Source organism: Stigmatopora argus, chromosome 14 (genome assembly GCF_051989625.1).
Source record: "Stigmatopora argus isolate UIUO_Sarg chromosome 14, RoL_Sarg_1.0, whole genome shotgun sequence".
Classification (NCBI taxonomy): domain Eukaryota; kingdom Metazoa; phylum Chordata; class Actinopteri; order Syngnathiformes; family Syngnathidae; genus Stigmatopora; species Stigmatopora argus.
Genome location: NC_135400.1, coordinates 7,683,393 through 7,708,392, shown reverse-complemented (window position 1 = coordinate 7,708,392; position 25,000 = coordinate 7,683,393). Strand labels below are relative to the sequence as shown.

General features: G+C 37.0%; 1 protein-coding gene across 3 annotated transcripts in view; it reads right to left on the bottom strand.

Annotated features, from left to right (window-relative positions):
• grin2ba (glutamate receptor, ionotropic, N-methyl D-aspartate 2B, genome duplicate a) overlaps window positions 1-25,000 on the bottom strand; it is a 133,202-nt gene that overhangs the window by 34,759 nt on the left and 73,443 nt on the right. For all 3 annotated transcript variants that reach the window (XM_077618510.1, XM_077618511.1, XM_077618512.1), the window contains 3 exons: window positions 23,903-24,173; window positions 17,423-17,615; window positions 1,318-1,432 (listed from right to left, as the gene is read on the bottom strand). In XM_077618510.1, the coding sequence (XP_077474636.1) occupies window positions 1,318-1,432; window positions 17,423-17,615; window positions 23,903-24,173 (579 nt within the window). The remainder of the gene's footprint in view (window positions 1-1,317; window positions 1,433-17,422; window positions 17,616-23,902; window positions 24,174-25,000) is intronic.

Below are 25,000 nucleotides of genomic sequence, written 5' to 3'. Positions count from 1 at the left end.
TACAGGTGGTGGGTTTTGGGTTCACTTTAGGATGTCACAGTGTGTGTCTGGATTATTAACCTGTGACCTGTCACAGCTGGACTTTTTCCATTTGCTTGAGACATTTTTAGAACAGTGGATTTCACTGTCATTACATTATTTGAATGGTAATGCGATCTTTTTTCCTTAAATAAAAAGCTTTGTTTTGTATTTTGTGTTCTTATGGATAGTTTTGTAGAAATGTGGCATCGTGATACAAAACAAAATGAAGGACATTGATGCTGCATTTGGGGGACCCAATGAAATAAAAATACTTCACGTTGGGACTCAAGTCTGCAACATTAAAAACTGGAAATATTATTCAGCATGACCTCTCAGTCATGTGCATTTATACTTTATATTTTAATTAGTTTTTGCATTAAAAAGATGTATACAGACACAATAGAATTGAAATGGATTAAAACGGAAAACATTGATTAACATCATCTTTTAAATATGCAATTTTATTCCATTTTTTTCAAATATCTGAAATGTGTCAGAATCAAATTTCATCGCTTGAGGTGAAATGTCACTTGTTAAATGTCTACATAATATTGTATATTACATAATATTGTAATAAGTCAAAGGCTACTGAATCGAATAGTGGAAGACGTTTTATTATCTGTAAATATTGTGTTCGAAAAATTTATTTTACTATATCGTTATTGTCATGAAATGTTGATTAGTCCGATAATTTAAAAAATAACACATCATATCTACATCAACATTTTAGATTTATAGTTTGATTTTTAAAATCTAAAACTCAGCAAAGAACAGCAAGCGATCAAAAAATGTCTGTAAAATTCATCAAAAAGATTTGACACCCAATACTGACAAAGAGGGTTTTTAAACCAGAAGTGCAAGCAAAGCAAAGTGTGATGTTGTATGACTACATAACTGGGATTTTATTATATTTAGCAGCTGTAGCACCTTTTTTTTTCACATTCAAAAGCAGCGCTCTGTATCCGGTGCTGCAGCATGCTGCTCAAAGGCACCTTCAACAATCTGATAATATCTAATCAGTGTAGCGCCTATAAATCTTTGGGCTTAAAATGCTTCCCAACTAAAAATGTGATGATGAAAAAAAATCATACATTTGTGTTCCAATCAAGCACTCCAATCACTAAACTAACTCACTGTCATTGTTAATAGTCAGTTTCACATGATTTATCTGCGACGATTAGTTATTATAAGACAAACACCAAAAAGAAAGAAGCCAAGGAACTTGGTCATTATGACAGGATTCCATTCAAAATGCTCAAACACTCAAAAATATTACAAAAACACACACAAACATACCCTGTCCCACTGTCTGTCCTTGTTGAGCAGAATGATGACCAGCTTAGGGTGCATCTGGTAGCCGTCCTCACTAAATGAAAGATTACGGCCCTCAAACGTCACATTCATTAAGTACCTGAGTGAGGAAAAAACAGGAGAAATTTCATTTAATTTGAGTATTGTATGTTTCACATAGGTGTAAAAAAAAAGACATAATATTTTCATGAATCATGGTACTTTTGAGCACCCCCTAAATGGATACGATATACATATATATCTATTTTTATTGTATTTTTTCCCACATGCCCTTTGCAGCTGCTCAGATATGGATAATGGAAAATCTGAGTGTCTTTAATAGCTGAAACAATTTCCACAAGGGAGTTTGCTGTGCTACCTTTGTTCTTGTTTTCATTGTGTTGTTTTTAAGAGAAAATTAAGCTGGGTGGAAGTGGGGTTAGGTGGACTGATAGAAAGAATAGAAGGAAGAGTAATACAAAAATGTGATTGAAAATATAAATACAGTGGTACCTCGAGATACGAGCTTAATCCGTTCCGGGACTGAGCTCGTATGACGTAGGACTTTATCCACGGCACTCGTAAACGAACAAACAAATTTAAATTAACTTGGATAACTATATACAGACACTCAACGTTTAATGTAAGTTCAAACAAAACAAAATTCTAAATTTGTTGTAATCTTTTTTACCTTACGTAGTTCTACGGGTTGACACCACCTGGCCGCTCCGCCAAAGTCTTCAAAACGAACGCATCAAGAGTTGTTTGTTTTTGTCTACCCTTCAAAATATTTCCATAATGTCGCATACAAATGTCATCACAATAGGATAACGCACGACCACTTGCCAACGAGAAATAGTCTTTAAAGAACGATCGCGGGAGCATCTTTCCTGAGAAAGAATAACAGGAAATACAATAGTTGATCTTACCCACGAATTGATTGTGGGCAATGAAGTTTTATTCTGAGAAAGGTTGCCATTGCCTATGGGTGTTGTGTGCACGAGTATACTTCATTACCCAGAAAGCCCTCTTTTTGCCCGCGCGTTGTGCGTTTCCTGGTCGTACGAGAAACTCGTCTGAATTAATTAGTTCCGTCCTCGTAGATATTGTTATACACGAAAGATATGCAAAAAAAAAAATGCCATGGCCACCTGGCTTGGTCGCATCACGAAATTTTGACCGCATCACGGGCAAATTATTCGATCGAAATTTCCCCCGTAAGACGAGCATTTTGCATGACGAGCGGTCGTATGACGAGGTACCACTGTACTAGATGCAACCTAGTTGTAAGTAGCATTATTAGCTATTTAAGACTGCTGGGAGAGGATAAATCTGGTAAAAGCATAGGAAAAGGTAAGATAGGTCAGATAGGGGTATGATAGGGTAACTGGGTAAAATTCACGGTGGAGTAAATAAAGCATTATTTGCTTTGAGAAAATTATCAATAAAAGTACAAAAGTATAATACAGAAAAGAAAAAATATGACTTTTTTTCCAGACAAAAAAAACTATCACCTTGTGACAAAAAGCCAAATGCCAACCATAAAAGACAACAATAATTATGCTTGTCCTCCATCGTCCTCTATTTTTCTAGTCCCATATTTCTAATAGAATTCATCAGAATGTCACATTATGTCACACGACTTTGTTGTTATATATGAAGCTATGGGTATTCTGCTTTGGCACCCCGCCTTGGAAGCATGAACCAGACGAGGATTTACTGTTCCACATGGTACTGTGACAAGCCAAACTCAACTTTAGCTTTCTGGAGTTGTGGTTTGACATAATGTGTGCTCTGTGACAGAACGGCTTCTATTCTGAACCACGGCTCCTGACACCAACAAAAGAACTGCTGAAATACACACACAAAAATGTGGATTATCATAAAAATTGGGGCAAAAAGCTAAGAACAATAATAATTATGATAATAAAGTGAAGAATATGTTTGAACAAAGACTTTTAAACATAAATAAATAAATAAAAAACATTACTAAAAGTTCATTCAATTAAAATTGGACAAAATAATCCCCTGTTCTGTAATTTCAGCACACTATAATAACACCAGTAAGAAAAAAGAATTAAAATTATTCCCTAGTGGGATGTGCACACCATTGTGTTCTTGAGCACGTCTTCTGCTATCACTGTTTTTGTGTCGTGGAGTTGAATGTGAGGAAGAAAAAAAATCACCACTGTTCTTGTCAGGTGAAATAATTTCACCCCGTTACAGCTACACAACGCACACAAAACCCACATACACATCCATATTTCAAACACTCATGCTGCGATTGTAGTGAATGTGCTTGAGTGTGTACATGGGATTATTTATGTCAGGTGAACTAGGTGAACTCATTTCACTTTACACACCAGCCCTCTCACACACAAAGGTATAGATGTGCGCAAACACACACACCCACACAAATATGTACATGGATAGATAGATCTATACATTTTGAGACATGATACCTTATTTTTTTCTCCTCCTATAACAAATGAATTGGACATATGAATTGAGTTCAATAGTATGAAATTAAAATGAAATGGAAAAAAAATCAACTCTACAGTTTCATTGGGGGCATAGTACATACATATACATATATACACACACACATATACATACATAGATATATACACATACATATATATATATATATATATACACCGTAATTACTCGAATATAACGCGCACTCGAAAATAACACGCAGGTAATTTTGGGCCAAAAAAATCTGGAAAAACGCAGTACTCGAATATAGTGCGCACCTAAAATTTCCCGCTGACGAAAATCAGAAATCTTACCTTTTTTTCTTCGTTTCACGATTGTTTTGTTCAAACAAATTTATTCATTAGAATCCTTCAAATGAAGAGTTCCTCTCTCTCTTTGTCTGTCCTCTCATACATCTCTTCGTTGAGAATCCTATCAACGTCCACGCTTCCTTCATCCACTTCCTCTTCCTCCCACAACACATCATCCGATTGGCTTTACGAGATGACGTAAAATCCGTGCGTCAAAGTGAGTTTGACAATGCTTTTTTCGATCGAAAATTTGTAATTTATTTTAGTTATTGATTATAACACTGAACTGAGAGAGGGTGAACTGAGACGGGTACGAGGCTAGAGGGGGGCAGTGGTGGTCTCGGCTTTACGAGATGACGTAAAATCCGTGCGTCGGCTTCACGAGATGACGTAAAATCTGTGCGTCGGCTCTACGAGATGACGTAAAATCCGTGCGTCAAAGTGAGTTTGACAATGCTTTTTTCGATCGAAAATTTGTAATTTATTTTATTCAATTCAATTTCAATTCAATTTATTTGGCAAGAAAAAGCATCAGGCTAAGGGCCATGTAACAAGACACAAAAAAAACAAAAAAAACAAAAAACAAATTGTTATTGATTATAACACGCACCCCCAACTATTGGAATTAATTATATAGCAAAAATCTGCGTGTTATATTCGAGTAATTACGGTACATATATACAAACATATGTATACACATATATATATATATATGTATATATACATACACATATACATAGACATACACGTATATATACATACACATATACATATATATATTTTTTAGAGTCAAATAGATGATTATATCCAAGTCCTTGTATTTAGAGTCTTGACTGTACACTACCATCATTCCCTCTCTGTATTCACACAAGAGCACTTTCGAACATCATGATAACCCTTGACCCGAACCTGAACTAACATGCAATAGCTTTCATCTGCTTTAAATTAAAATCCCCTTTTGACAATTTGTCCTTAAATGACAAATAACCAAAATGTCCTCAAGCGTGGAGTAAAAAAAACTCGAACAGCTCTTCAGAGAGAAACAAACATGCACCACGTACACACAGACTCAAACTCTTCTTCATTTTTTTTCACTCCTCACCCTTTACTTTCAGTCTCTCAACCACCCACCCCTTCCTCTCTGTGACAGTTTCCATGGCAACATTCTACCTCATAACCATGGCTACCATATATATGTAAATTAAATAGATACAAGAGGAGAAAATGTATCACCTCCATCCATCCACCCATGTATCCATTCATCCTTCTTTTGACCAGTTTTACCAAACAAAATCCTTTATGAAATAATCCAGCAATTACGCTAATGCTGTCGTATTTCTTCGATTTCCTGTATTAAATATTGATCTTCTCAATGGACTTTGATCCAGGATAACGCTGCCTCGTGCAGGCCCGTGTGCCCCGCACGCGGCCTCATCCCACGGAGCTTTGGCAACGATACAAAGTGCACAGAATGTGCTGCATAAATCATAGCCCATTTACAAAATGACTTGACGCCGTGGCCCCTTTAATCTTGACTGAGCACGCTTTTGGTCCACACGGCACGATGCGGCGCCATTGTTTGCGCTTGCATGTTTGCGAGCGTGTGCGCCTCCCTGACAGCGGAAACGGAGTGAAACACAAGCATATGTGCGTTGCCATGGCACCCACAACCACTGTGACTTCCGAGCCAATCTGCTGCTTCACTATAGTAACGGTAATCTCTCGGTGGGTGGGCGTGAACGAGACGGAGCGTGTGACAAGAGTCAAAGGAAATAAAGAGGACAAGTTACCGTTCAAATGTCTTTCTACTTGCACCTTGTTGCTTTTTACACCCTTACTATATCTACAATATCTAATGCATTTTACACATTATAATAATTTAAAAAAACATTTACAGCAAGTTAAAAGAGGTTGTTAAATCGCTGTGGATCTCAATACAGCTAATATTACCAAATGGTACAATTGACCACAAAATAATTAACGTTAATCTTATTTCAGTGCAGCTTGATTCAGGAGGATTTTCCCCCCCAAAATTTCCATTTTTAAAAATTATGAAAGGGATCCAAATGTCAGTGTCCCTCTGTTCATCACTTTTCATGGAAACTACACATTTTTGGACAAATATATACACATGTAGTATATAGTTTCCCCTCCTTGCCTGCATGGGATTTCTCTGCGTACTCTGGGGTACTCTTTAGAGCAAGGGTGTCAAACTCGGGTTGGTTCGCGGGCCGCAATAACATCAACTCGATTTCATGTGGGCCGGACCATTTTAGATATAATATTTAGATATTTTTTTTAATTGGATTATAAGAACTGGATCAAAAGCCCTAAATATTCTTTTTTTTAAGATCTAAAACTGTTTATTTGAACTTTTTTTATTTAGTAAGGGAAAACATCTAATAATCATTTGTTTTTCATTTCAAATTGATTTTTTTTAAAAATTATATTCAATATTAAAGTGGAAAACCGAAAATATTTTTACACATTTATTTTTAGATTTTACAAAATGCTTTTTGACCTTAAAACACCAAAGAAAAAAATGGATAAAAAATTGCAATTATTGATTTAAAAAGGGGAAAATCAGGAAATATAATATACATCTATAATCTTCATTTGAATTTGATCCTAAAACAGAAAGTTGGCACTCATGATTTACTTACTCGGGCCGCACAAAATGATGCAGCGGGCAAGAATTTGGCCCCTGGGCCGCCACTTTGACACCTGTGCTTTAGAGCATTTAAAAAAAAACAATTTATGTATTCGGGGATCTTAGAAGGGTTGGAATGAATTAAAGCTTTTCCATGTAAAATGTGTTTCTACTTACAAAAAAAATCCAAGTTCTGGAATGAATTCATTTTATAAGTGGAGGTACCACTACCCTTTCTTTCTGACAAAACACCTTCCATTTAATCTATGTTGCAGTGCCATGTGGCAAGATTGTAACATCTCATATCAAATCATGTACCCCTAAAAGCCGTGATTTGGTAGCCTTTTGACACAGTCATAAAAAGACAATGAAATAGTAGCAAAGAAGAATATATCAAAAGGTCTTTTTGCTTGTATGGGAACAAAATGTGGAAAAACACACATACAGAGAGACACACAAACAGCCACTCCCTGGACTAAATTCATGGGTTGACACAGATACGTTTTAGCGCATGTTCTAATGTGAATAATGCAGGAGGAGTGTGAAATATTGATAAGCAGGTTTTAATAAATTAACCCCCAGAATAAATTAATCATAAATTATGCTCCTTAGCAATTACTGTGGTGCGATTTACTTATTAGATTTGCACAGTAGAACCAATATGGAAAATGACCCCTTTATCAGTGTGTGGTCATGGTAAGAAAATCCAAACATCTTAACACACTGTTCCCTTGATGCTTGCACGCTTAGTATATGTGCTGTGAGAGTGTGGGAAGCGTGATCATTCAAGTGTTTGTGAGTGTGATTTTGTGCATCAATGTAGACGTCCTCATGCCAAAATGTGGGAATATTCTGTCAATGGAAAAGTATAATGGGACACACGGAGATGGAATTTTTTGGGGCATTAAAATAGCAATCGTTACAATATACTACAGTGGTACCTCGACATACGAGTGCCCCGACATACGAGCAATTTGAGATACGAATAAAATTTTGAGCAAATATTTATCTTGAGCTACGAGACAAATGTTGATATACGAGCAGACAGCGGACAGGAGAGGCTGCTCATAAGAACATCATGGCCACTGTCTTTTTGGTTGCAACTATCTCGTGTAATATCTCTGCGAGCACTGGGCGGAGCGTTGCATTTTTTTCAGTGTTTTTTTCCCGTTAGTCATTGCGAATGGCGAGGCGATCGCAAATACAAGTTACATATACTACTTCTCGTTGGCAAGTGGTCGTGCGTTATCCTATTGTGAGGACATTTGTGTACATCATTTTGGGAATATTTTGAAGGGAAGACAAAAGCAAACAACCCTCGATAGGTTGCATTTGAAAGTCAGGGTGGAGGCGGGGCAAATAGAGCCAACCCGGGAGAAGATATCAAAATGTAAAACAAAATTAGAATTAAGTTTAGTGTTAGGTTAGATTAAACTTATTTTTGAGTGTCTGCATCGTAATTCAAGTTCATTTAAATGTGTTTATGTTATGTTACGAGCGCGTTGCCATGCAAAAAGTCGCCCCTTCTGTCTCCCCCTCTCTCTGTCCCTCTCTCTACCCTCCGTGAAATCTGTCTAATTTTAGTTCTATTAAAAACATTTTAGTACACTATTAAACCACTAGTTATATGTTACTTTGTTAATATATGATGAATTAGAACAAATAAAAAAAAAATCCAATCCAATATCCTGTTTTTGATGTTTTTTCAGAGGGTTGGGACAAATTAATATGTTTTTAGTTCATTTCTATGGAAAACATTTGTTTGAGTTACGAGAAAATCGACATACGAGCTCAGTCCCGGAATGAATTAACTTTGTATCTCGAGATACCACTGTATTTGGCGTTTTTAAATATTTAATGAAACCCAGACCTGACAAAATAAAAACAATACTAATCAGGATTAGCAGAAAATATGAGGATCTGATGTGTTACTTGCTCATCAGGGTTAAGTTACAGCGGCGTTTTAAAAACAAAATCTTGCCCCATAGACGCTGCAGAAGTTCAAAAGGGTCTATAGAGCTTAAAAAGCGCTTGTCACCTTTCCAAGTTCAAGCTCATTTGGAACGTGTCCATGGCGTGTGAGGTCAGCGGCCCTGCTGTCAAACTGATGAACCTCACACTGTCGTGCATTGTTCACTTCCATCATTGTCTCACTCTGTTCTTTTGCACTCTGTTTGCCTCATGCTCCTTCTTCTTCCTCCTCTCCCTCCCTTTGCTATCTTTTCTTGTCATAATATCACAGGACCATGTACTTTGGATTTCGTTTACTTATAGTTGTGACCTTCTTAAAGTGTGCTATGTCCTCCGATAGCTTAGTTTTGAATGCAAAACAATGATACTAGAACTAGTCCTGTTGTAAAACTTTTTTAAGGACAATATATTTTCCCAGAAACTCGTGACAAACAATGGCATTGCAATTTTTTTCTGGAGGTAGAATATTACAACATATCAATTAATCCTCGCAGAAAAACCTGAAGGTCATGGGAATGTGAGCTTATAATTCACTGAGCCATCGACCTAAAATATTAAATAGTATCTGTATTACAAACTGGACCTGTCCCCACTTGTTTCTGATCAATGCCAAATGCAAAACATGTACAATTGCATTTGATTAATCACACCATTTGTGCATATTCACGAACTCTGCCTCTGTCGAAGAGCGAGCTGATTAACAGAGGGAGTGAAAACAAGGCTGCATGAATAAATTTTGATGATATAATTTTTTTATACCCTGAAACACTATCAAATATTCCAAATATCAAACGGTAAGTTACTATTGTAATCTAGCAGACTGAATTAAAACAAGGAAAAGAGTTCCAAAATGAATTTGTTGTAATATATAGTCACCGGACGGTACACGGTCGATTGGTCGCCGGTCTTTTGGTCGCCGACCTTTTGGTCGCCCGGAAGGTAAGTGATAATTACCATTTAAATTGTTGCTCAAATTCCCTAAATACAAACTGCGAATTACTATTTAGTCATATTTAATGCCCTAGTAATTATTAGGCTAAAGAAAAGCTCCAAATTTCCCGGACTTTTATTGTTTTTTGTTGGAGAACTTGTTAAGACCCTGACTGACGTAGCTTCTTAAAGGGACAACGCATGTACATACAAACTCTTATACACTCATACGTCGGCTCAGTGAAACTGCTCATGGCCATTGTTGGCTTTTATTGATGCGTAGACCGTGTTGTTTTACCTTGTTTTGTCGCCGGTCTTTTGGTCGCCCGTTGTCGCGGTCGGGGCGACCAAAAGACCGCGACCAAAAGACCGGCGACCAAAAGACGGCGACCAAAAGACCGGTGACCAATCGACCGCACACGCACCGGACATACGATAAAGTATAATGTAGCCGTACAGTCTAATGTGATACTGTTCAAGAACTGTTTCTAAAATCTAAAACTAAAATCTGTTTTAATGGCAGAATTTGTAATCTATCATTTTTTTTAACATATGCTTAAACATAAGCTTTTAATGAAGGACATGTTTAGTTTTTTGGGGGTAAAAATAGCGGTGTGACAATACTATATGTATCGATATGTGTATCATATGACTGACTTTGGATAGTTACTGAGTAAATGTACTGTATTTTCCTCAATAAACCCACATACACACACTACGCTAGTCTAGAAAGGAAAAACTTGTGGCCAAACAAGCAGTTTCAAAGTCATGCGTCACAGTTTGAAAGCTATTAGTGCCCGCTTTGTTGACCTGCAGAACTCTGCCTCATGATTGCCTGCACTCTTTGAACCGATGTGATTTCCTTGCAATTGAGCAAAAATATGTCCCACTAGAAACAAAGCAAGTGGTTCTATTGCTCCGGAAGGTAATTTGAGACGAAGATGCTCGGGAATGAACAGAAAACAGGAAATAGTCCAAGCACTTTCTGCATCATGCTCATTCCATCTCTACAGATTACTTCTAATTAGTTTTTGGGAGTCACAACAATTTCTAATTCAATACTCATAGTTTGCCGATTGGTCTTCCCTTTAGCTGCTGGGTTCAATCAATTTGCCAAGGATTGTTTTCTACACCTATTTCTTGCGTACTCTCAACAAATAGAGAATTAGTGGTGAATATTGACTGATTAGGTCTGTTTGAGTAACATATTGAAAAAAAAATCTAAAACAAAAGATGGAAAAACATCCTAAAAACCAGGCAGAAACAGCAATCTAGAAAAAAAACGTTTCATTTGGAGGATGGTTGCAGTAATGCAACATCTCCCAAAAGTGTTCAATTATGTTGAAATAGGGTGATTGAAAAGGCCGTAGCATATGACTCACATCCTTTTCATCCTCATCACATCATTCAGAGACTCCACTGTCCTGCACGGAGAATTTTTATGCGTCTGCACTCATTTATTCCCCCTCTGTGGTATTAGAATTCACTGGAGAGTAGTGCTGTGCAATATGAAAAAAATCATTCCAATCATAATATAGGCCATTTTATATCATCGTTTTTTTCATTTTATATCCATATGCCATGACTCTTAGTTATTTGATAAAACTTTATAGACAAATTAGGACAGCTACTTTGCCGCTCACTTCATTCATTCATTAATCTTTTGAGCCAGTTATCCTCACAAGGGTCGAGGGGAAGGAAGGAAGTCAGAGTACCCAGAGAAAACCCACACAAACACAGGGAGAACATGCAAACTCCACAAAGAAAGCCCGAGGGCCTGGACTGCTTAGATATAATATTTAGATATATTTTTTTACAAATGGATTAAAAGAACTGGATTAAAAGTCCTGAATATTCAGTTTTTTTATAGATCTAAAACAATGTTTATTTTAGCTTTTTTTATATATTTTTAGATTTTACAAAATGATTTTTGAACTAAAAACATGGAAAAAATTGATTAAAAAATTACAATTATTGATTTAAAAGGGGACAAACCAGGTAATTTAATATACATCTATACTCTACATTTTAATTTGATCCTAAAACAGAAAGTCGGCAATCATGATTTACTTTCCCGGGCCACACAAAATGAGGCGGCGGGCCAGATTTGGCCCCCGGGCCACCACTTTGACACATGTGGCCTAGACTGTGAGGCAAATGTGCTAAACACTTTCACCTGTGCCACCCAGTTTCGGCAAAATACATAATCATACATATTCAACAGCACTACCACAGTGTGAAGAGCCTTTGATGGTGCTCATGCACCCTTTATCCATCACCTGATCCATTGATTCACTCGGTGTACAGACATCCCTGGCATGTCAATTAAGGGCATCCATCCGTGCAAGCTATCATTCAGCAAAACAAGCGAGTGGCCATTCAGTTTCCGCTTCATAGACTGTATCTGTCTGATAATCTCTTGATTGAACGCTTGAAGACAAAGGTTATCTTCACACAAATTTAGTTAAGGCAGCAAGGGGCGAAGCGTTTTAGCGGCGCTTCCAACTGATCCCATCAACAACAAGGCTAAGTTGATTAGAAAACCGTACGTCCGGAGCACAGGCCGCCACAGAGGCGAGGACGTAGAACAGGGGTGTCAGACTCGGGTTGGTTCTCGGGCTGCTTTAACGTCATCTTGATTTCACGTGGGCCGGACAATTTTAGATATAATATTTAGATTTTTTTTATAAATGGATTAAAAGATCTGGATTAAAAGCCCTGAATATTAAATTTTTTATAGATCTAAAACAATGTTTATTTTCGCTTTTTTAAATTTATTTTTAGATTTTACAAAATGATTTTTGAACTAAAAACACAGAAAAAAATGGATTAAAAAATTACAATTATTTATTTAAAAGGGGGAAAATCAGGAAATTTAATACTCTTCATTTTAATTTGATCCTAAAACAGAAAGTCGGCACCCATGATTTACTTTCCCGGGCCACACAAAATGATGCGGCAGGCCAGATTTGGCCCCCGGGCCGGCACTTTGACACACGTGACGTAGAAGGAAAATCTCAAACGCTTACCAGCCACTTCACAAGGCACACTTTACTCTTTGGCTGCTATTGACTGTGATAGACGTGCAATCGTGTGGCTTTTTTTTTCCACGCTGTGAATTTAAGTTTATCACAAGTAGGCGTTCAATCCATTTAAACTGGGAGGGTGGCAGCGAATCAACATTTGTTAATTCGCTCCTAGTCCTCCTACTTCAAATGTGTTGGATGTCTAGCGGGGTCAGTGGCAGCCAAGGGGTTAATGTATAATGCCTGAGTAGAAGCACTGTAATCAGATAACTGCAAATTTTGTATGATTGTCAATGCAAATAGTTCATCAAATAAAAACAAGACTATCTTATTCCATTTCTTACACTTTTTTTACACTTAGTATTAAACCGCAACCTACAGTAAAAATATCTCGCAGGTCAATCTTGGCACGATGACAGACAGATTTCAGCGGTGTCTTATAATTATACTTATGAAAATATTGTTTTGTGCGTGTGTGGTGGCAAAACTGCGGGCCCAGAAAAAGGAACAATGGACCTCAAAGAAAAAGAAGCTTATTTAAACAGAAATAGCACATATCAAAATTAAAAAAAATGCACTGAGTGAATCATACTTGGTGGCTAATTGTATTCTTAAGGTTAAGAAAGGTTCCATATTGGAGAAGAAATTATCCTGTGTGCTACGAAGGCTATAATCGCATATGCTGTTAACTTTTAGAAGACGCTGCAAGTAAAAAAGGTAAAACTGGTGCTTTTTCAGCTTACCCAGCACATTCAGGACAATGTGAATAGGCCTGGGGGATAAATCAATTTTATGAATGAATTTGAGTGCTTTTATTGCCAATGATTAAAAAAAAAATTTCATTTGATTTTTTTCAGTTTGTTTGTTTTTTGCCAAAAAGGCAATCTACCATTCAATACCATTCAGATAAAGCTTGTTTCTTTATGAAGTTTTTATTTGGATATGGGGGCCGATTGGCGCAAATGGGGGACAGAAATGTATATTTTAGACAGACATTTTTGCTATATATACATATATACACAGTTTATTTATATATATATGTATATATATATATATATATATATGTATATATATATGTATATATATATATATATATATATATATATATATATATATATATATATATATATATATATATATATATATTCAGAACAAATCTACCACCTATTAAGCATTATGGAGCATTATAACATCACGCTAACCTTTATACACTTGAGCTCTTTTTTCATTCGTGTCATGTATTTTTATTTTTGCTGCTTTTTTTTTCTTTCAAAGCTTGAATGGTGGTTAGTGAAATTAATGTGCATCAACCAAATAAGCTGTGGTGCAGAAATAAAAAGGCCAAAGCACAAATTAATGCACTGTGTAATTTAAATACCACATTTCTCAGAAATACTGGTGAAAAAACGTAACGTATTTTTGGACTATAGGTCGCACTAGAAGCCAAACAAGCCCAAGAATGAAGAAGGGAAAAAAAATCAGTATCAGTAAGTAGCATTTTTTGTGAGGGCAATTTTTAATTTTTTATCAGAAACCAAGAACAAATAATAGCTTAATCTCTTATGGCCTGGCGTACACGTGTGGACATCACATTTTTGGTTGTCAAATACTACAATGTTAAATTTTGGACTACAAGGGCCTGGTGTCCACTTTTGATGTGAACATCATTTTTCTCAGACACTACATGTAAAAAGATTCTTTGTTTTTACACTCATCAGGTCCTAATTAGCCCAAATACCAAAGAGAAAATAAAAATGCATGACTTGCAAGAGTTTGGGTCTTAGGAGGTTAAAGTAACAATACTAAAATAGAGACCAACAGGATTAATATGCGTCTGGTAACAAGTTCTTCAGACAACTATACCCTATAAATTTTTTTTTTTTTTTTTTTAAAGACAACCTAACAGGCTGTCAGTGGTCGGAGAAGAAAAAAAATAGGTCACACTTGAGTATTAGTCGCATGTCCAGCCAAACTATGAAAAAAAGGCAAGTTATTGTCCGCAAAATACGCTAAATCATAATCTGTGTGCCACGCAGACATACACATGGAATCTTCACTGACTTTCTCGACCCGTACATAAGCATGCACACCACCAAAGAAGACACAGAGAGACTCAGAGGTGATGCTACCCTGCTGAATATAATTCTCTGCTGGGCTATAGAGCACAGCATGACGGGGGTTTGTGTTTGTCCACTGATACGCCATTGGGACCAATTAGGAGGCGCAGAGAGTGAAGTGCCTCTGTGTGCTGTGCTTCACAGCCGGTTCAAAAGGCCTGCCGCTGAGATGGACAGCTGAAGGGGCGGGGTCGGACTTTTGCAGGAAGGCGCGTATGAAGGGGCTTTTGTGTGGGCAGGGTATTATTACACTGGGGGGGCTGGGTGATTACAGTATGCAGGGGATGAAGGTGTTTGGGTATGTACGCCAACATCTGGTGCAATTTTTACAATGTTGGAAAATCTCCAGGCGCTATTTGATATTGGGTAGGAAGGTTTGTGTGTCATTATTTATACTGTGTCTCATATATTTAAAAGGGTGTAGTAATTATAGTAATAGTAACAATTGTTGTTCAGAAGGTATTTAGTAAAACCGAATAATTGGCCGATTTATTAGGGACAGCTAAGCCACAGTGCCAAGTTCATACTTATATTTTTATTGGGCAGGATTTGAAATCAATTCAAGTTCCTCTCAAAACAAAACCTTTTTATGTAGCACAATGGACACGCAGTATTCAGTGAAGGCTAAAGGTGAAGGGCACCGATTTTTTTTCTTTCCACACAGCACATGCCTGGGATAATTGTATTGCTTTTCGGCCGTGACTAGCTATTAAACAGCAGATACACGTGCAAAGAAAAGAGGTAACTTTCAATAAAATGACAGAAATGTGTTATGCACTTATTTTTCCTCCCTTGAAAGGGAGAGCAGAAAAAAAAATCTGAAAAATATAAATATATTTAATTTTTAAGGACATTTTATTTGAGTTTTTTCCTGCAGGGTTTTGCAAAAAAAGACATCTTGGTATGACCCATGGTACAATAAATGTTATCAATAATGTTATGTTTGGCTTCGTTACTGGCTATAGCGCAAGGGTTTCAAACTCGGGTTGGTTCGCGGGCCATATTAACGTCAACTTGATTTCATGTGGGCCGGACCATTTTTAGATACATTTAGATTTTTTTTAAAATAAATTGATTAAAAGAACTGGATTAAAAGCCCTGAGTATTCAGTTTTTTGTAGATCTAAAACAATGTTTATTTGAGCTTTTTTTATAAAATATTTTTAGATTTTACAAAATGCTTTTTGAACTAAAAACAGAAAAAAATGATTAAAAATTTACAATTATTGATTTAAAAGGGGGAAAATCAGGAAATTTAATATATATCTATACTCTTCATTTTAATTTGATCCTAAAACAGAAAGTCGGCAGTCACGATTTACTTTCCCGGGCCACACAAAATGATGCGGTGGGCCAGATTTGGTCCCCGGGCCGCCACTTTGACACATGTGCTATAGGGTGTTCATATTCATAAACTCGTTCCTGTCATCGAATGATTGCTGCCAGCCCCTCCCATTTCAGATGGATTTTATGTGTATGATGCTGAAACATGATCATTGACATCCAGACAGTCATTATGAAAATTGCGCTTCTTTTGCTGATCATTCTATTTCAAATGAATTGGACGAATATCATAACCAATGGGTGAACTGATTGATTTAACCCTTTCAGTTAAGATTGTTTTGGCGACATATCGATATACAAGATATTTTAATAAGTTTCACTTCACTTTACAGGGGGTTGGTTGCCACTCAATCGCAAGGCACAACATAACAACAACCATCTGCGCATAAAGCCATACCTAGGGACAATTTAGAGTGTTTAACCAACCATGAATGTTTTGGGGATTTGGGAGGAAACCAGAGTGCTTGAAGAAAACCCACAAAGGCAGAAGAGAACATTGAGAACCCAACAAAGAAAGGCCAGAGCCCACCAGAGATTAAGGTGGATATGCTAACCACTATCATGCCCCCTGCCTGAGACTAATCACAATTAAAATCACGATATCAAGATATTCCGATTTTTTGTGACATGCCTAATTATTACTAAAAAATACCGATTGTTAATTTCATTCTTGTTTTTCTTTTGCACTATTGTAGGACTGTACTGAAAGAAGTGTTTAATATTCATTGTGGCTGAATCACAACAGGTACTAGTCAGCAAATATATGAAATATGTATGGGGGAAAAAAACACTTCTGTTTTATGAACTGGAATTTGAAGAGTAAGTGTGCATTTAATAGAAAGCAGGATAAAGACAGAGCGGTTTTAAAATCCTTTTCATTCCATTGCTGCATTTTTATAACTACTCCTAATTGGGTTTGGAGAGCCACAATGATGTCTAATCCAGTTTGGTCTTTGTACCATCTGTGGCAGCTTTGTGATACTATGAAATGAAAGCACAATAATAAATACCTCTCTAGCAATGCCAATCGGTATTTAAAAACAATTAATATTGTCAGGGGGTTATGTTTTCATTGACATCTAAGAATTATTTTAAGAGGGCTTGTCACTCTTCCAAGGATGTTCATATTTAATTTTGACTGCAACATAAAAACACCAAATGATGACGCTGCAAAAAAAATGTAAATTGTATTGGCATTTCGAAACCGCCACTCCTTCTAATGGAAAGGTTTTTTTTTTAATGCTAGGAAGGAGCTCAAATGGAATAAAAACCCAGCCCCACTTGCCTGAGCACTTCATTAGGGTTGCCCGAGATGGGGGTCTTCTTGTCTGGAGCTCCATGGCACTCAGATTTGAGCAAGGTATGAGGTCCTCGGTCCATCATCATGGTGGAGGTTGCCATGGTTATGATGGCCACACCATCGCGTACGCGGGCCTCTAGGCCATAGTCCCACTCGTCGTAGGACACGGACAGCAGCCCTTGGTGGGAGAAAGGAAACTTTCGGTAAGAGGGTATGGAGAAAGACAGCTGGAAAGATCCAGAAGGCAGCAGATGGATTTGTTTAAACAGAAGGGAAGTCAGGGTAGGATTGAAATCTGAAGAGTAAACAGTGCAAGATGACGAACGAGGTGAGGGGATCACATAGGGAGGACCGGAAAGACACTACAGGAAGAGTGATGATCATTTTGCTCGAATATACAGAGAGGGACATGTTCTGAAAAGGGTTAGACTGAAGCGATTGCCTATCTATCACATTGCTATGTTTGTCCATCTGTCAGTCTGAAGCGCTGCCTTTCTCTGTTTGTTAGCCTTTGTGTTGTCTGTGCGCCTGTTTACCCTGTTTATCCCTCTGTGTGCACGAATGCTGTTCTCCCGCTACAATCTGTTGCTGTGGGAACATTTATTTGAGGCTCTTTCCTTTATATAACCTGTATGTCAACTTGGTGTCAATTTGCATTTGAGTGAAAACAATCAAAACTCTTTTTGTTGATTCCTTTTGTTAAGTGTTTGGGGTATAGCATCAATTTGGGGATAAATGAAAGTCACAAAATGTGAGGGGGTAATTGAGTTTGAAAATTAGCTCCATATTTTCTGATACAGTTGACATTTTCATAATGAGATCCATTGATATAATCTACTGTTATTGACCTCATATCATTAATTCATGACAAAGAATCTGCGATAAGTGATGGCACACTGATTTGAAAACAGTCCTGTCTTGATTGCGGGTAATTTTTGTCCAGCAGGATTTTGGAAAGTTAACGAAAGAAAAATGTTATGAAACTTTATAATGTTCAATTTGACTTTATTCTGCTCACCCTAGTCAAAGCCATAAGTATCAGCATTTTCTAAGGATGATTCATGTAGGCAATCATGACAGATGGAAGTCGAGCAGGTGTTGAAACACAATATTAATATTAATTAACTCTATCATGTAATAAAAAAGAAACATTGTTTTGAAGCATGAATCTGTCTATAATTATAAAGATAGCTAAAAATTCCAATTACTGGAGAAATTTTGAGGGGATACTTGCTCTCTGGTCTGTAAAATTCTGTGGGTCTCTTTGTCCATTTTGGAGAATTAATAGTTTTGAGGATTTTACATGTCAATTTCTTAATTCCTGTGTCAATTCTGATTCATTTTGAACCTTGCTGTTGATTTTGGACGTTTTTTGTGAAAAAAATTACATTGTTGGTGTTTTATGCGCCATTGTAAACGAATACGTAGTGGCATTGGAAATGTTTAGGGACTTTTGTGCATTTTTGAAAGAACCAGACATTTTGGCCAAACGATTGCCTGATTTTTTCTGTGAATTGGACAAAAACTGTAGGATAAGTAGCATTAAAAAAAACTTGAAATGAAAATGAAACAGATCTTTTGGTGCAACTGTGAACACTAGGGGTGAGATTTTTGAACCGTTTGGAAGTTGGAACGGTGTGAATTGGTCAAAGCACATTGGCTGTGCCATGCACCCAAAAAAGTAAACAGGAAAAAAATAAGAATATTATGTGTTGATGCAGTGCAAGTGAGCTGGAGAGACCAAAAGACAGATTGGTGGTTAGTTTGCATTCACGTTATACTACAGTATAGATGTACTGGTGTTGTCAGTGGTCCCACAAACAAGAAAATGTCAAACACATATAGTGGAGGAGGATTGTCACTATTGTAACTTTACTGCTGCAACTGCCCTCTTGACATGTGGAAATCGCTTGCAAGTGATCCTCTTGTTTGGGCTCTGGCGGACACCTCTGGGATCGGGGGTCACACAGATCTCAGCCAAGATCACGCAGCCTTCAAAACAATTTACCAAGCTATCTGTCTCTCAGTTTGCCTTTTAATCTGCCCCGCTCACTCGCCATCAGTTCGCTCGCATCCGTGTGACAGTGTATGACCGCATGTCAGCCATTGCGCTAGCATGTCAGCGTTCAGAAATAGACAAGCACCCTGGCAAAATGCCTCCCTCGTGGCGACCTCACCATTGACAGCTCTTTTCCCCAAGGACCACGTACTCACTGACTAACTTGCCAATGCCTATTGCTTTAATTTCAGTTTTAATTTTTCATGAAACGTAAGATAGATCCGCAGATCCTTCCTCCCATCAGCTGTCAGGCTCTTTAACAAAACAAATGGCTGAGTGTTAAGACCTACCGTATGCATGCATGTACATCTATGTGTATGTATGTATATTTGTGCTTATATATGTATGTGTATGTATGTATATATGTGCTTCTATATGTATGTGTACGTATATATGTGCTTATATATGTATGTGTATGTATGTGTATATGTGTATATATATGCATGCATGTACATCTATGTGTATGTATGTATATATGTTCTTATATATGTATGTGTATGTATGTATATATGTGCTTCAATATGTATGTGTATGTATGTATGTATATATGTGCTTCTATATGTATGTGTATGTATGTATATATGTGCTTATATATGTATGTGTATGTATGTATATATGTGCTTATATATGTATGTGTATGTATGTATATATGTGTATATGTGTATGTATGTATATATGTGTATATGTGTATTTATATATATATATATATATATATATATATATATATATATATATATATATATATATATATTTCAGCAACCCGCGTATTTATTTATATATTTATTCATGTATTTATTTATTCATTAACTTACTTATTACCTATCTATTTATGTCTAAAATGCCTTTCCTATTTCTGCATCCTCACCCTCTTGCTACTATGACAACGAAATTTCCCGAATACGGGATGAATAAAGTTATCCAATCCAATAAGTGTGTGTCGTTTCTGAGAGCATGTTTGAAATGACGTCTGTTCGTTCGCTGCCAACCTCCCACTTCAAAAGAATTGGACGTCTTCCAGTGATAAACATTTAAATCGCAGCATGAGGGTGAAAAGAGCCACACGAACGGACGTCTAGTATCGGCAGAGAAATAAGCAAAGGGGAGAGGAGGTTATGGTAAAAAACATTTGTCAGTGATTGACTCTACGGGAACTGCAATTGTCTCAATAAAGACAAGGCACAATACAAAAAAAGGTTGTCGGAGAAAAAAGAGGAGAGCAAGATGAGGATGAAAAACATGCAAAAGCAACGGTAGAGTGAAGTAGAGTGGAGGAGATTGTCAAAGGGAAGGAAAACGCAAGTCAAGGTACAATGTGAGGCATATGAGGGGAGAGAGGTGGAGGAAGAGTCACTAGAGTGCTACACATAAGAAATAAAAGCTTCTTATCCATTTGGTTTTGTTGGGAAAACAATTCCACTAGTCTACAAAAGCAAAATAAATGCTGGATTGCAGACACAAGTTAAGTCATCTAGAACTGGTTTCTTATGTGAGTAGTAATAGAAAAATAAGACTGATAATGTGAAGTATGGAAATATTTTTTAGCTTTTTCTTCTACTTAAATTACCTAGCTATCGCATGGGTACTTCGTATTGTCAGATCCTCAAAATCAGGTGACTCGGACTCGAACTCAGTTGCAAAAAATGCGTGATAGGGACAACATGGCACAGCATATTAAATTAGCTTGCTATGTAAAGTACAATGCACCCTCAAATGAACCTATGGTGACTAGATTTAGAACACCAAAGATATCACTCACAATCCTGTACAATGGAACATCTGAAATGTTAGTTAAAACTAGACAATAAAAATGTACATTTAAAGTAATGTGTGTATACATTGACAGCTTTATATCAGAGTTTATTGTTGCTTTATAGACTTTGTTAAAGTGAGGTTCAAATTTCTAGTTAAAGGCCATTTAGACAGCTGAATGTTGAGAAATGAGCGAGCACTGAATGCACTATAATCACTTGCCAGACACTTCATTAATTGCCTCTGGTGCACTCAAATAAGGTACAGTAGAAGAGTTACTGTGTATGTAGTAACCTTTCAAAAACGCCGCCCCCAAAACGTCCATTGACCAAAAATATGTTTGAGCAACTTTTGTTGAGTGAGCACAATCTGAGAGAATTTTTCATTGATTATTTTGTGGTTTACTGTGGGCGATCTCAGAATGCCAACTGGCATTCAACCAGTAAAACAACTTTATGGAAGTCCAAGAAAGAATCAACAAGCTGCGAATATCCAAAAAGGTGAAGTGATGTGCCCATAGCGTATGTAAATTGGACAAGCGAAAGGTTAATTTAATAACATACTTAAGCTGGAGTTTCTTGTGGAAAAAAATGTCACGTTTCTATTGCATTTTTTGCTTCATTTGCCTTTAAAAACAACAATGGTGCATAAGATCTAATCACGAGACATTTTATGAACATTCAAGAGTCCAAGGAATTTAATAAAAATAAGGTAGTCCAACAAAATTGACTTTATTCCATCAATCTACTATCTATAGCATGCCTAGATGATAGATATTATTTTTATCATGTATGCTGGTGCAGTCTATATTTGATTTATCATGCATTAAATGAGTAGATAACATTTACTCTTCTATCTGTCATAATGTCCTATATGATTCATCTCATAATATTTCAGTGTTAACTGAAAGATCACCCAGGCACCACATGAGTGGGTCGTGATTTTCTCTGTGGCGACATAAATCAAGCGGGAACTTGTTTGATTTGCATAAATGATACCATCATATATCAAAGTTGATAAAGTGAAAGAGTGAGAAACTCACTGGTACACATTTTTAATTTCAGTCTCAAGAACTGAATGAGTCTCATGCTGCCTCCACATCATTATAGATGAAAAACACGAACAAACGCAAAATGAATTGCGTGTCAAGCACAAAGTTAAAAGCTATTGGACTTCTAGACCTGTAAATGGCAAGTGACATGTTTGGTACACCACAGCAAATGCTGAATATAACAAGTATTTTTAGATTAGATAAAATTTTTATTTCATCCCGTATTCGGGAAATTTCTTGGTTGCAGTAGCAAGACAGACACAAGACACACAAGACATTGTAGACCTAGGTAAAAAAAAACTGGAGCCACACACAGGAAGTCCACAAAGTGGGGACCTTCTGCAGACTGAGACTGAGGTTACCGCACAGTCCTTCAGTAGTCTGGAGGTTTTAAAGATCATCTTCCTTGCCTCTATCTTCCTAAACTGTAGGCGTGCGCGGTCGTTTTGTCGCCGTCTTTTGGTCGCCGGTCTTTCGGTCGGCGGTCTTTCGGTCGCCGGTCTTTTGCTCGCCGGTCTTTTGGTCGCCCAGACCCAAACAACGGGCGACCAAAAGACCGGCGACCAAACAAGATAAAACAACACGGTTTATTGCATCAATAAAAGCCAACAATGGCCCTGAGCAGTTTCACTGAGCGGACGTGTGAGTGTATAAGAGTTTGTATGTACATGAGTTGTCCCTTTAAGAACTACGTCAGTCAGGGTCTTAACAAGTTCTCCAACAAAACACAATAAAAGTACAAGAAATTTGGAGCTTTTCTTTAGCCTAATAATTAATAGGGCATTAAGTATGACTAAATAATAATTCGCAGTTTGTATTTAGGGAATTTGAGCAACGATTTAAATAGTAATTATCAATAACCTTCCGGGCGGCCAAAAGACCGGCGACCAAACGACCGAGTACCAACTGTAGGAGCTGTAGCATCTTTGCATTATACTGAGGAGGTGTGCTTGTGATTTAGTAGCCTGTATAATAAGTATTTGTGAATTACAGGCAAAACACCCAAGGAAATGATTTACACACTTCCCTGAAATTTCTGCCCGCTATTTTAAAAGTCAAATGAATAGAATACATCTGAAGTATTTGATTTCTTAGAGCGTATTCACACCAACACTTTTGGTTCTGGAATAAACCCAAACATTTCGTGGTGTGCAGCTTTTAAACTGGTATGGATACAAACCAGCGAACTGTTGCGGAAAAAAAATGGCGGAAGAGAACTCGCCGTAAATGGTCTGCGAACCACTTCTGGAATTGCAAACCTTTTTTGCACGTAACAGTCTTATTTGGTTAACATCACAGATCTGTGATTTCTGATTTACGTATTTTACCGTGTCACCTCAACTAGACCCGTTTGCTTGCACTTGCAAGAATTGTAATGTAAAATTTTTTTTAAAAGGGTCCATTATGTTTTATATTTCTTGATGTGAATATGCCGTAAATGACAGAGAGCTAGAAAAAGGAAACAGCCCGTATCCAAGTTCTTTCACTTAAATTTTGAAAGTTAACAGGATGTTCCATGTCAGAAAATTTGTTTTTACAAAAGACTCAAAATAACTGTATCTGAAAAAAATATCGGCTAATGAATAGACTACTCAAAATGTCCTACCTGTGGGGAACTCCGCAGGTACTACGTCAGTGTCTCCAGCGATGAGTGAGGGCACTATCCATGTGTAGCCATAACCAGTAATGCCAACGGAATGGCCCACCTCAAAAATGGTGTTGGCCTCTTCTTTTGTGCAGTACAAAAGAATAACGGGACTCTGTAGCTTCTTTAGCTGGTTCTGAATTTTGGAATCCCCATCGTCTACAGACATGTCAAGGAGTAACACTTCTTCCAGTTCCCAACCTACAAAACTGTTCTCTATAGTGCTCCGGATCTGGAGAGAGCAAAAAAAATAAATTCAAAAATTAAAAATCAGCTATGTCTAAAGTCTTTTTTTTTGTTAATGGGGAACTATACCAAGAACATAGAATATAACTACGAAATCACTTCTTTTCCCATTTTTCATCTTCCAGCTAGACGTCCAATTTATTTGAAGTGGGAGGGTTGGCAGGAAATGGATGGATGGTTTGTTACCACCACCTCCCACTTCAAATAGATTGGATGCCCACTAGTGATACAGTCGGGATCTAATTTGAATTCATAGTGTAGAAGGATAATTATAGTGAGTACAATTACCATGGTAACCAGGGATATACAGATTATTGGTTACTGCAAAATTTCTCATTAGGGTACTTTTTTTGTTCATATTTGATAGGTAGATGCAACTCATAAACACTTTTTATTTATTATATCTTTTTTTAAAGATTTTTTTTCCACAGCTATGGCAACTGATTATATCCAACCAGGATTCAGATGTTAATAACTTTAAAAATAAAGCCCATCATTTGAAAATACTCAATCAGAAGTATTGCCTTCATCATAAATGTGCCAAATTGGATAAGAATATATTGAAGCATTGTCAAGTTAGAAGAAAATGAGTACACAAGGAAATAGAAATGTACATAACGTGGCAAATTGTTCATGAAAAGATGATTTTTTTAAATGTTGGTATTTTCAGTGTTCTTGATGTAGTGCTCTGCATTGTACATTGCTGCCAGACCTTCCAGTTCAAATAGATTGTATGTCTACTTATGATAAACTTATTGCAAGGAGGCACTTTAAAAGGCACTTATGGAACGGTCATGGTATATCCAGATTTTT